The sequence below is a fragment of the Panonychus citri genome, unplaced genomic scaffold (genome assembly GCF_014898815.1).
Source record: "Panonychus citri isolate SS breed McGregor unplaced genomic scaffold, ASM1489881v1 Contig00138, whole genome shotgun sequence".
NCBI classification, from domain to species: Eukaryota; Metazoa; Arthropoda; class Arachnida; order Trombidiformes; family Tetranychidae; genus Panonychus; species Panonychus citri.
In genome coordinates, this window is record NW_026515543.1 from 1149918 (window position 1) to 1164649 (window position 14732).

At 30.1% G+C, this 14732-nt stretch overlaps 1 protein-coding gene across 1 annotated transcript in view; it reads right to left on the reverse strand.

The window, feature by feature from the left end:
* The window catches only part of LOC128393495 (nephrin-like), a gene marked incomplete at its 5' end in the record, with an annotated part of 44814 nt that overhangs the window by 9810 nt on the left and 20272 nt on the right, over positions 1-14732 (reverse strand). Inside the window, 6 exons of the mRNA XM_053353678.1 lie at positions 2429-2557; positions 2632-2793; positions 3253-3410; positions 4017-4161; positions 4272-4484; positions 13959-14072. Coding sequence (XP_053209653.1) covers positions 2429-2557; positions 2632-2793; positions 3253-3410; positions 4017-4161; positions 4272-4484; positions 13959-14072 — 921 coding nt within the window. The remainder of the gene's footprint in view (positions 1-2428; positions 2558-2631; positions 2794-3252; positions 3411-4016; positions 4162-4271; positions 4485-13958; positions 14073-14732) is intronic.

Sequence of the window (14732 nt, forward strand, 5' to 3'; positions counted from 1 at the left end):
AAAATTGTCACTACACTGGGAGAGAGAATCAGATGAGTAGAAGGTATTACTTGTGGGTGGGTGATAGACCATCAGATGATAATGGATGACTGATAACAATTTCATTAGAATGAAAATTTGATTGGACAGAAAATAGAAATCTATCCAATTGGTTTGAAAACCAGAATTGAAACATTTTCATCGTCAAACTTACACATATATTAATATCTATGTTTCTGAAAAATTGAATGTTTCCCTTAACTTTTTTCCTCTCTCTCTCTCTCCCTTATTACGGAATTGGAACTTTTTTTTCGGTATCATCGTGGGTTTAAACCATCATCATCATCTATCAATATGTGGAAGTCTGATAATTTAATAACAGTTATCAGTTAGTGCTCAAGTTCAAGTCCCAAGATCTATGAACAAGTACTTGTTTTCGAAACTTTTTTTGTTGATTTCACAAAAAAATTGCTCAGGTTATACAAAATCTATCATGATCATAAGTTTATGATTAATATTAATCGAGTTGATAAAGGTGAAGAGCAATTGGATTAAGCTGGGTGAGTTTGGGTGAGTAAATTTGATTGGCATGATTTGTATTAATAAACTTGTAATCAAATTATCATAATCGTAACAGATTAATATGATTTTTGTTATCAAAATATTCATGCTGATAATAATAAGGCATCAATGTTTTTCCTTGGCATTCAAAAAATATTCAACTTATGGTAAGGTCAATGAACATTTCAAACGATTAAATTACTTTACAACAGATAAATGCTCCTGGTGAAATTTCATGTTAATTTGAACAATTCAATCCCAATGAACCAAATATCATCATCAACTTTGTTCATCATCAACCTCAGTAATCTATGGTATTAGATGAAACAACCGAAAGTATGTTTTTTCATCTCCAATCTAACATGAAGTTGACTTGATGAAGATAAACATGATAATGTTGTTGGCTGATAATGATGATGATGGTGATGGTAAGGATCAGAAAAAAAGGCATCTGAAGGCAAATGCCGGAATGTAACTGAAGTTTCATGGTGATGGAAGAATGGAGAAAAAAAATGAGCGAAGTAAAATTATCGCTGTGATCATCTTTATCTTGTTTTCCATCATCATCATTATCATCTTGTGCATCTTTCATTGATGATGAATGATGCAAGACAATATGGTAATCAATCTTAACTAAAGGTAAAATAAATTCTGGCGCCAACCGGAAGGTTAAACTATTCCCTCCTGGTTCATTGAATCTGCAGCATCTCAATTTGCATTCTCAAAGGAGTTACATATTATATCATCATGGTGATGATATTATTAAACAATATTATCTATCCAGCAGCAGTGAATGATAACACCCTCACCATGTAACCTTAGTTAGCTCAAGAATTTACATCTCTCACTTTGAAAGATGAAAAACAATTTACCTTAACATTTCATCCTGATTCTTTATACTGATTAATTCTGATGTTACCTTGGTGAATTTTATTCAAATCCATAGGTAAGTATGTCTATATAAAGATTATAATGAAATTAGCTTTCAAGCTTCATGAGAAATTGAGATTTGAAATAAATAGCAATAATCTTAGTCTCTTAATCATATATATTTATGGTTAATATTTCTTGAAAATTACTCTGAATCTCTTGTTGATAAATTTATCATTCAATAAAATTATTTACTATTGAAATGAATGAACTTGTTATCAGGTTTATGAGCTGAATATTCTGGTTGAAGTGAATTATTGAGTATAATGAATTTCATGGAATAATTTTTTTCTCTTTTACTTTTTCCTTCCTTCCTATTGATTTGGAATCGATTACATTTATATTCTTATCATTGTTAACCAGTCGAATTGTTTCTCAATTGGTGTTTTTAACATGTTTCTAAGTATTCATGATGATGATTTTTGAATAGTTGTGAATTATTTTGACTCTTTTTCAAATTCGAAACAAAAAACGTTTTTCTATTAATCTCAAGGTAAAAAACTATTGAAGAAAAACAAAATTGAATTTCTTTGCTCATGATGGATATTGTTCTCTCAACGGTAGTCTTCAGATTCTCATATGAATCGAAAATACTTCATGATGATGATGATGATGATGATGATCAACAACAGGGAGTCTAGAAAATATGAATTTCTATTTTTTAGCAAAAATTCAAGGAAAAATTCGTAAGAAAAAAAAAGAGAACAGAATGTTTTATATCGAAGCTTTTAGACAAACAGAAAAGGGGAAAAAACTAACATGCAATCAATTCAGTTCAATCTTTTACATCAGAGCTTCATTCATATAACATTATTAACACGGAGGAAGATCAAGGAATCAGTTGAGATTTTTTTCCATCTTTTTTTTCATAGAACTCACAACGATTCTTATGTACAAGGGGAAGGTGCTGGTAAGTGAAAAAAAGAGAGATTGAGTCATAAACTAAATCAACACTTACGATTAACTTTTATGGTTACCCTGTTACTGGATCCTTTACCTTCAATATTGAAAGCGTAACATGAATAATCACCTGAGTGACTTTTATCAGCAACTTTGATAACGAGTGTTGTATTATCAATGATTATTCCTGATTGAAATAAGGATTCAATGGTCAAAGTTGATTAGCAGTTAGATTTCAATAATACGAGAAAAAAACTTTACCTTTACTTTCATCAACTTTAAGAGGTACTTCATTGAATGTCCACCCAATCTCTTTAATCCCTGGATTAGAGTCGATAATACATTCAAAGATAATTTCGTCATTCTCTTTAATCTCACTTTGATGATTTATTAATCTTGAGACAAGTTTAACATTAGGCTTATCTAATAAAAGAACAAGGGAGAGAAAGAGAAGATTTTAATGATTTTGAAGAGAAGAACGACAATTAACCTTTGTAATTGAGAATTTTGTCTTATCAAATGAATTCGAATTATGTATTGACTTGTAGTTCTTTCAAATTGTTTAGCTGTCAAATGGTAAGACGAAGATATTTTGTTCATTTTCATCATAATCAGAGACTAAATATCTGATTTAGGTGAAATTGGGTCAAAGTTAAAAAAAGAAGAGTATAATTGTTGAAAAAGAGAATCAACTTGAGAAAAAAAACTTTTTAAAATCTTATTCCGAAATTGAAACAATTCTTGATACTTTACAGATTTGATTGTTAACAATTGAGTCTTTCTTTTTCATTCCAATTGATAGTTGACAAGTTTTCAACCACAAAACTGAAAGATAATCACTTGGAAATAGAATCAATTTATCAGGATAATAATAACACTTACAGTATATATTGAGAATCCAATCATCTTTAATTGAACTATTTAAAAGGCGAGGATTTTCAGCTTTACATGATAACAAGGCTCCATTATCGGATGGGGAAGGCACCAGTTTTAATATACTTGAGCTACTAATTGATCCATTGGTTTCCGAATTCATCTCTCTGAAATTGGAAATGGAAAAATAATTGAACGAAAATAAATTTGATATACAAATATTATCATATCTAATTAACTTTTTTCTCTTTTCAACTTTGTAACCTTTTCATTTATAATGTTCACTTACAATTAACTTTATATAAATTAACTTGATACTTTAATTTTTCCTCACTGGTAAATCATTCAAACCTTAACCAATTAACTCCCTTACTGTTTTTATTAACCATTTTCATGGCTTTAATTGTTAATTGATTTACTAAATGATTGTGAAAATCCTAAGACTAAGTTAATTGTTTCGTTGACGATGACCAATCTAACAATTGTTTGTTACAATGTTAATTAACTTTGATTATCCACATTCACAAGTCTTAAATTGTTGTTGATATATTATCTCAATTTTGAAACAGTGTTATTAATATAAAAGCTAATTGATTAGGTTAAATGATTAGTAAATTGTTTTGGAATGTGATTAATGATAAGAGTATCTCCTTTTATTAGACAGTATAATATACAATCTAATGGTAAAAGATTAAAGTTAATTGTCTCCAAGATAATCAAAGTTAATCTTTTTTTGTATCAATTTAATTGTCACAATCTAATGATAATCTTACCTTGATGAAGTGACCAGTTTATTATTTAGATACCAGGTAATCTTGGCTCCAGGACGTGATCCCTTTGAATCACATTGAAGCTCTGTTGATTTACTTGATGATAATGGTCGTTTAATTGATATGATTTTTACGTATAAAGGATATACTATTTAATTGTGAGCAGCAATTAAAAGCAGAATGAAAAGAAATACGATCAAAATTGAGATAAGCTTACATTATCTTGAGATAATTAAAGGTTTGATTACAAATACTTACAATTAATATCTAAAGTTAGCGAATTGTTAATTGATTGAGTTAAATTAGTATTGAAAGATTTACAAGATAAAAGTTTATTTGTATGAGATCGTCCCAGTTTTAGAATGGTCAGCTCATTGATTGAGATTAGGCCATCTTCCGTTATTTTTGAAGTAAATGTATCGTCCAGTAAATTTTCATCTAGATACCAGTGGACAGAAGGAGCTGGTTTGCCTAAAATATGTAAATATTAATATGATAAAAGATTAATGATGATACTTATCAGTAGGAAAAGGATAATGTTAGTGATAAAGGAAAAAGGTCAAGAATCATTTATTTTCTGTTAGAACTTTTTTTTTATTTAAACATTTTGAATGTGTAACACCTTCCATAGCTTTAGAATGGACATTCATGATAATAAACAGACTTCGGTGAGAGATTGAGATGGCTAATAATTTGGAAGTGATAACGATATTCAGGGTGATTTCAACTGGAGAGAATGTTTCAAGTGTAGAAAAGTTTTTCGAAATTATTGGTGGAAAAGTTGTGAATGTTTATTCAGATAATATCTTTTGATATCTAACATTTTGTACTATTTCAACTATTACCATTTTCCTTTTCCATCTCTACCATGGAAATGCTGCTGAATTTGATGATAATGTAATATGATTAACTTAGGAAACTGCTAATATCCCTTGAATATTAGTATCATCATTATCATTGGTTTATACATATAAATATACAAAATTGTTTCTGGTTAATGTTATATTTGTTTCCATGATATTTCAAAGTTCATAATATTAGATAGACAAAGTAAGTGAATCTCAGGATGAAACAGATAATATTCATGGTGATTATGAATGGAAACAGTGGAGATTGATTTTTGGTGATATTTTCTCTGATTTGGAACTTTCTTCTATTCTCATCTATATCTAGTCAGTACATTATTAGTTTGTACATTTATTAGCCAGTGTTTCAAAAATTATCAGCAGCTCATTAACATCCAGATAATAAAGTAGATTAACTTCAACTTTGAATCTGTTGCAATTATTATTCAATATAATTTCACCAACTAATTATACTTATTATCAAACTTTAAAAAACTAGATTGTTCCCAAATTGTATGGGTAATGATATCCAGATAATGATACGAATTCAATGAATGCTCAGATTCAGAAAATATCTAACTAAAAACTTTCTTCTGGTTTCAATCTTTCTATTACTATCTGAGATTCAAGAATACAACTTTTCTATTGTTAAATTAGCATTAGAAACATGGTACACTATATTCAACGGATGCAGTTCAATGTCAATGTTACCAGTCAAGTGAATCCTTTCATATGATTTCCTCTGAATTGCAATATGATCATGTTCATGAAAATTAAACATTTGCAATGAAGCGATTCGTCTAGAACCTTGGATAATATGAAATTGCAAAATTATCTAGTGATAAGAATTGATAGACAATTAGATGTATAAGATAAGGGCTAGGAGACTAATCAAAATTGAAAATGAATTTCATGTTCTCATGTGATAAATAAATTCAATCATCAATTTGATGAACTTTCTCCATATCAATAAAAACATCAATTTTGCTAAAGTCATATTAATCAAACTCTTTTTCATCATGGAAAAGTCAATTCAATACCATTACCTTATGATTATTACACACTAATCATTACAATTCAACAATGATTCTGTTTCGATTGGAGTAACAAAAATGATTTGATAGTAATAATTTGTTTATTGTAGCGATAAATGAAAAGGCAAAATGATTAACATTTATTATGATAATCATCATGATCATTTAATACTTTGTTTACAAGTAGTACAAATGTAACATTATTTTTGGTCAATCACCATTGGAAAAAAAGCTGATTACTGTGTAATTATTATCACGATTATCATTCATCAATATCAGATTAATCCATTAAAACAATACCATCGAGTTCAGTGTTTGCTAAACATTTATAACCATATCATTAACGGTTTGATGGGCGATGGTCATCATGATAATAGCAATCATAATGTAAAAGAAGAAACAATATCAATACAAATCATTTTACAAAGCGTACATAATTAATCATCATTGACCATTGGACTACTGCCCATTGATGTTACAATAAATATTATTGTCCAGTACCCTTCGCATCATTTATAACATGGTCACAAATACACTTCCTACTGACTCATTTTCATGATAAATGATTTGAAACAACCACTAATCATGAACAATTTTATTCATCAGATTCTAACTTTATTTTAAGTTGCATTAATGATGTCATTTTCAAACGTACCCGAACTGGAGTAATATTCTTTTCAATTTTTATACTCTCACGATAAAAACTGGCAAGTTCATTTAATCGAAGTCGAATGGAGTGCTCACTGTCAATGATTGCAGAATTCAGATTAACTTAGTGATATGAACTCTAACTCAAATCACAAGTTATAAATACAGAATGATAAATAATACACAATATTATTAAGCAACTTGAACTAACTACTAATGGGACACTGTAATCTAATCTGTAAGTTGGCTATGATTTTGTGATCTGAAATATTGTGCTCATTTATGACGAATAGCGAAATTTAGTTCGGTTTTATAAGTATAAAAGTACACTCATTTTAAATTTACTGGTCTTGTTATCAAGTACCTGTAACTGTTCATAGCGAGACTGGTATTAAATCATTTGCTGGGATTTATTGTCCACGTTACTTTGTTAACTGCCGTTGTGCGTTTACACCTCTGAAGCAAATGATGACCATCTTTTGGTGATGATCTAAGAAACAATTTGATTCATTTATTTCAATCATTTCATCACCTGCTAGCATTGATTTTGTTTTTCTCTTTCTCTTACAGTTTAATTGAACAACTGTTGAAAATCTTTTATTCAATGAATTTACCTTAACGAGCATAGCAAAGCTAATAGAAACCTAAAAACTTGTAAGTAGTATCTCTGTATACTACTACTTGTTGAATTACCTTCAGATGACCTTTAAACGTGTTATTTTACCGATGGCCTGAATGACCTTGATCTTTTGATATAACAATTAAGTATCGCGCAAATTCATACTTCTCAAGTCTCTCTGACTCTTAGTTGCTGAGAAAATGACACAAAAATCGGTAAAAATAGCTGAATAGCCCTGTATGTGTCAACTCATCAAAATTCTAAATACTACTAATACAGGGCTATTCAACTTCATTTTACGAAGATTTTTAAGACGATGTCGATGATCAATTAGTTTAAAAAGATAAAACTTGGTACCATCATCACCTCATTCAGATACATATCGGAAATGTGGGACTTTGTATGAAAAGTTTCAAGGCAACTGAGGTCATTACATGATAAGCATTGTTGGCAAATAAATGACATAGCAACAACTCGTCTCTGGTAAAGAGTTGTAAACAAAGTTAAAAATAAAGATGAAGATGGAGATGAAGATGAAGATAAAGATGAAGATGAAGATAAAGATGAAGATGAAGATGAAGATGAAGATGAGTATAAATATACAATGTAACAAATAGAATAGTTCAGCTGGGATAAATTTCCCCTTCTCTCCTAATTAAAATGAATAAAGTGCTTTAAATCAGTGTTTTAGCGTAAGCGTAAGCGAACTCACGTGTGGAACATCTGCAATAATTCGTGTAATAATCTCTTTCTCTTCTATTCTTTCATTCATCAGTTTACTGCAAATGGGTGTCTCACCAACAAATCACCATGTAATTTCCAGGAAAATCCAACTTGCCCAAATTCCTGGCCTAATATATTTATAATTCCTATTATTAATTGCATTGAAAGATAATAAAAGAATTATTTTCAAAAAACTTGAAATTGATGAGATGCTCACATTGAATCATAACCTACCTGATGATGATTTTCTGAATTTCTGATTAACATTTAAAACTTTATGTAAATGCAAGTCTTTAACCTGATTTCATCATTAAAGAAAATGGTTGATTAGAAAACTGTGGACAATTACCATTCGCAAAGCGAATTTGAAGGCTAAGAAAATCCATACAGGTACGAATTAGAACAAATCAAATTGATGGTTAAACTGGTAGCCACCAGAATTGATTTTGATCATCTCTTCAAACTATTTACTATGCTCGAAATGGACATGGAACCGTTAGATTTAACAGATTAAGCGAAAGACGAATAGTCTGGTCTACCTCAGATTCCTGCAGATTTAAGAAATCATTCAAAAAAGAAAGAATATTAGGAGGAACAGTTGTTGTTAATCTTGATAATAATCCAAAAAACTAATCGCAGAAATCTAATATGGTTCATTTTCCCTTTTCGTTTAATTTTTTGTTATGTTTTAGTTTTTGACTTTCCACGTCTTTACATTTGAACATAAAAATTTATTTGCTGTGAATTTTTAATTCCACATTATCTTATTTATTAAAAAGGACGCAATCATTATCACATCCATATCTCCCAAGCAAAAAACTGTGAAAAGAGTTACCAAGAAAAAATCGAATGTACAAGATGAAGTAGAAATTGTCATCGATTTGCCGAAAATTATAAAAGAAAGAGAAACAAAACGCAAGATAAATTCAGGAATGCATGAAGATGAAACCGCATCAGAATGCAGCGTTGAGTCGTATGGCTCAAATATTAACGACAATAAAAGGAAAAAGCGGGTCTAATGCTGTTATGGAGATGGATCTATTCAAGCTTACTAGAAATAAGAATAAAAGACCCACTACTGACTACAGCATTGAAAATCAATTTGGTATCTCTGATAATCTAGTATTTTTCACCTCATCATCATATGCTGGGATAAGAACAGGCAAAATACGAAAATATTGGCTTATCGATGGAAAACATCAGGTGTCTGCGTATGAGGAGAACTGTTGAAAGCAGATATGCTCAAATTGGTTTCTTGGCTGCAAAAAACGTACGCGACTTGGCAAGATTAAATTAGAATACGGACTCACTCTCATGGCTCAACTCATTCTATTTCCCTTTCACATTTTTCAATTTCATGTTCTTTCTTTTAATTGTATTGTTTTGTCATCTTTATTGTTGTTTACTGTGTTTGATTTTAATAAAACTTTATGTCAGCATTTAAATAACAAATTCGTAACATTTGAATTGGTTAACAATTTTAAATTATTCTGTCACATTGAATATCGTTTATGTTACAATGTTTAATAACTTTTTTTGTTCTCTTTTCAGATGGTTCATGTATATGAAAAAATCAATTACATAAGATCTAATCCTAAAGAATTCAATAGTTTTACAAAAAATTCATGATCAGTAGATGGAAATCGTAGTCTGTCTCGTCCTGCATCGGCTAGTGTTAAAAAGCCTACCTTCAAATAGTTAAAAACAAATATGCATTGTTTGGTTGGTGTGTATCCAATTGATCGTTTACCACGTCTAACAACAAAACCTAAAACCTACGTAATCAACTTGGATGAAAATTATGGAGAAAGATCACGTTGGGTAGCTGTGCGTTTCAATAATTATGGTCGTGTTTATACAGGGCGTTTTATTTATCACTACGGCTATTACACTGAATATCTAAAGAACTAAAGTTAAATTAAAATTAGAATTAGAAAACTTCTGGATGTTTCCAGAAGTTTTCTAATGTCTCATCATCAGTTATCAGTTAACCTCACGGTCTTGTAACTTGGCTCTTAAAGTGTTTTCAGATTGAAACATGTTTATCTTCTAATCAGTTCATAACAGACACTACAAAATAAAATCTGAGGTGTTTTGATTCGCTCTTTCATACGACCTCAAAACGACCTTTGAACGCTACCTTCGTTAAATGACCTCAATGACTTTTAAAATCGTAGGATCGAGCGCTCCAATTCTGTTCAGTCCTCTGTTCAAGTCTGACATTCATATGACTTTTAGTTCTTTAGATATTCAGTGTAATAGCCGTAGTGGATAAATAAAACGCCCTGTATTTTGATTCATGGAACATGGATTTGGACATGAGCCTGAAGGATTGATTCTAATATTTATAGAGCGCAATGCACCAAATGGTTACAGTCATTCATCGTTGAAATGTCAAGGAAACGATTCCACAGCTTGTGGTTATTTTGTTTCTTATTCGTAATCTTAGCTAATAGACTCTAATGGAATTTGTAAACATTTAATGAATAAGAAAATATTTTGGCTAAAATTTTATATGAATAATAAAATGTATAATTAATTCTAAAATGAAAACACAAAACTGATGAGTTTTGGATCATGGAATGTGCCAAAGCCAGCAGTTTATTACTACTATTATTGTCCATATTGGTTATCTCTCGGTAAAAGAGTACAAATTAACTATTCAAATTTTAAGGTGACATTGAACTATTTTTGTTACAAATGAGAGAAAGAGAGTGAAAGAAAGTTAGAATACGGAAGAGACCTTGTCAAAGTGGTTTTGATTGCCACCTGAACTTATCTATAGCATGTCATTCTTTTAAAAATTTGATATATAATTTGCATAAGTTTCATTGAAATTAGATATGAACTATAAGAAAATTAATGTTATTATATCTGGCAATGTTTTTTGGTTCTTTAATTATGGTAATGAGTCTGATTCTTGTTCAGGACAATGTGAATATGAAAAATTCCTTTTTATACTTCGTGATGTAAAGTTCAGACAAGCTCGAGCTCATTTATTATCATCTAATCAACATTATCTTCACAACACTCCATCATAATCCTAAGTCTGTAGCTCAAAGTATTTTGTTTCTCATTATCATTATAACTTCATCATCTGACTACATATAATACCCCCTCACATCCTCTTAATCATTACAATCAAGATAATATTATAAAAGAACTCTGTCTTTTCTTAGTCGATTTAATTATGCTACATATCAAACAAATAAACTATCAATGAACTGTCAAAAATGTTGATTAAGTAGTGACAACAATCAGAGCGGCTCATTTACTGACTAGGAGGTCATTCATGGCATGTTTCAGCTCATATCATCTAAAAAACGGATTGTGGCCCATAGAACACATTTATTACTATAGCCAGAAAATTTGTTTCTAAAACAAACAAGCTTAAGATGAGTTATAAGAAAATTGTTTCTTCCTCATTCAGAGTAAGATTGAGCTTTTTACAGAATTTGTGAGGGCGAAAAAATATACAACTATTGAGCACATCCTAACGAGTGAATAATGGTGCTCGGTGTTTACTATCACTTGGAATCATTATTATGTTAAATATTGTGAAATCAGGTGAGTAAATACAAACCAAGATGTTACCGAGGTTATAAAAAGAGTGAGTAGAAAAAGGTGAGAAGATAAAATGGGAAAAGGAGCCAGAGGGAAAAAAACTTGGAAAGGAAAGTTCTTAATGGAAAATGGCAAAGAAAGAGCATTAAATTCAATTCGCCATCAAGCCTTGTCCATCGGAAAGTTATATATTGAAAAAAACATTTTATTTTGATTCCTGTTCAAGAGCATCATCTTTGCTCATCCCTGCGAACTTTTTAAAATAACATGGAACAAACAACAATCTATTCAAGATCAATATCATTGTTGTTTCCATTGTTAGAGGTGATATAATTTTCATCATTGTGACTCCTATTTGGGTTCATTGTGAAACAAGAGGAAAACAATTGATATTATATAATAGACTTAGAATTAAACCCGTTAAAAGATTACTTTTTTATCATCGGTACTCATGGGAATGATTTTTATTTCGATCCTTGAAATTTTTCAGTACAGAACTTTTCTTTTTAATATATATCGATGTTATTGTATTATCATTGTTGTCTTATTGTTGTGATAATGTTGATGAAGATTCTGTAAGATCATAATCATCATGTTGCTCTTGGTAATAAAAATAAAGAGAGTAGTTTTCATTGAGTAATGAAAATAACGGAGAAAGTGGGAAATCAAAGTGGGTTAGAATTCAAAGTCTTAATCATTCTTTATATATTTTCTTTCGTTGCTTCTTCTTGATATATATGATAACATTTCTTAGATTTTTCTTCATTTGATTCTTTTTTTATTCTATTCTTTATCTCATTCAATTCATTTTCTTCATCTTTACCTTCTCCGTTATTCTCATCCTTGTCCGTCTCTCTCTCTCTCTCTCTCTCTCTCTCTCTCTCTCTCTCTCTCTGCACTCTTTGTCTTTCCACCTCCTCGTCTATGACAAGTATACATCAAGCCAAGTATTAGCTAAGATTAGTCTCAAGCTGATATTTTATCTGACAGAGTTATCAGAATAATTCAGAAAGAAAATCTTCTTTAGACTATGCTTCTCATCCCTTCCTGTCTACAATCACTTGCAAGTACCACCTTGAAGATAGTTCTTCAACTTGAATTGAATTGTAGTTGATAAATTTGATTTCATGGAGGAAAAAATAGTAGAATTATCAGTTGATTGTTTGATCATGATAATAATGATACCAAGCTTTAAACTGAACATTATAAATTTCCTCAGGTTCGGTTATCATGAAAACCTTGTTCTTACTTTTTTTTGGCTCTCTGTCTTGACTGTTCTTCTAATTTTTCTCATTGAAATGATCAATACTTCACCATCATGATAAGTATATAAACATGATGATAGTTTGTTCCCACTCTTTTCGTTATCTTTCATCTCACTTGATCTTTTTTTTTTGCTTGCTCATCTTTCTTGTCCCTCCACATGATCCAGTTCACTTTATCACTTACAATCTATTTCTCACTATCTTCCATCTTCTTCCGTTCTGATATTCTGATTGATGACAGAAATTTACTCCCACTTATTCTGGTTCTTTCTTAAAGACTGACACGATGAAAATATTGTCTTTTCCTCACCAAAAAAGCTTTCATAATATCACCAAATATACCCAACATTTCATTGGAAATACAAAGTTATGAATTCGATTTAAAGTTGTATAAATTTCAAATAGAATCCCAACTTATACAGTAACCATTCATCAGCAGAATAACTTGCAATTTAAAAAGTAAAATAAGAATCCATAATAAAGTCCAATATCAAAATCTAGTGGATGAATAAAGAAATTCCAATATTCATCAGATCTCGAATACTTCAATACTCACAATCAAAAGAATTGTTAGACTTTCAATATTCATTTAGAAAACAACAGGTAAGTTATTTATCACCTTTCCACTCTCATTTGCACCGATGGGTGATGAAAGTCGCCGTAAATTTAGGTCAATAAGTTTGGAATTAGTGAAAAAAAGTCTCAATTTAATTTACCCTCAGGTTATCACTCATTTTTCGTACAAAACTTTTTTCCCTCTGTATTGTTTACTCCAATTTTGTGTTTCCTTCTGCTGTATGTGTGATGAGAATAACAAAAAGAAGGCATTCTGATCATGAAGGTAAACATGATACTGAATTTGGGAAGATGAGAAAACAAAAACAACATCTAGATCAAGATCTTAACAATAATAATAATAATAACAAAAAGAAGATGAAAATTTTTTTCCATTTTTCTTCAAATTCTCTGGAATATAAAAGTCAAAAGTTTCCAAAAGGATGAGAAAAGTTTACAGATAAAAAAAGAGAAGTTGAAATTATCCAGAATGTGTTACAATGAGTTAAATTTATCATGAATTCCAGGGTAGGTTGAAGTTAAATTTTAATCTTTATAGTGAACCTGATCATCATAGGAAAATGATTATCGTTGAAAGATATAATTTGATATTATATTTGAATCATAGTGATTTAGGTTAACCTTGTCAGGAATCGTAGGAGAAGTGAGAAAAAAAAGTTCAATCAACTTACCCCCATAGGCAATACATTTTAATTTTAAACTGGTTCCTTCACCATAAGAGGCTCCAAGTGAATCAATCATTTGATTGTTTGTTTCATCAGTTATAATCAACTTTTTAGCTGGAACTGTAGTCACAATCAGTATCATTATTCAGCATAATGAACATGGTGACAGTGAAAAAAGAGATAAACAGGATTCACCATGATTATCCCAATGAATTCGGAAAATGATTGTGAAAGTAAAAAAAAGAGCTCAGTTTTAATGGATAAAACCTGAATTCATGAGGATCGTTGTAATAACAATCAAGTTTATCTTCATTATCATCATGTGCAGTTGATTTTTATTGTAATTTATCAGGTTGATTCATCGTTGATCATTATCTTTATCTAATTCATTCAATGAATTACTTAGAAAAAAATTCATTCAATAAGATAAAAAAGAGACAATCTGAAAGAATTGTCGTTTTTTGGCTCTTTAACTTTAATTTGCTTCCTCGTCAAACTATTAGCACCGAAATAGCCTCAGGTAGAATCAATTTCTACGTCTGATAATAATAATAGTTATAACAGATAACCTATTATATGATAAGATTTGTAAATATTTGCGTTTCTACCGCAATCAAATCAAAAAAGTAATCAGAACTTTATAAAACAATCGAACCGATGGGAAAAAAATCTAATCAATTCCGTTGCAACGATTTCCAATAGAGGAGAATAAAAAGTTTCTAAACTTTTCCGTTCAATACTTATCGATATCCATGTTCTTATTAATTATATTGTTCAATA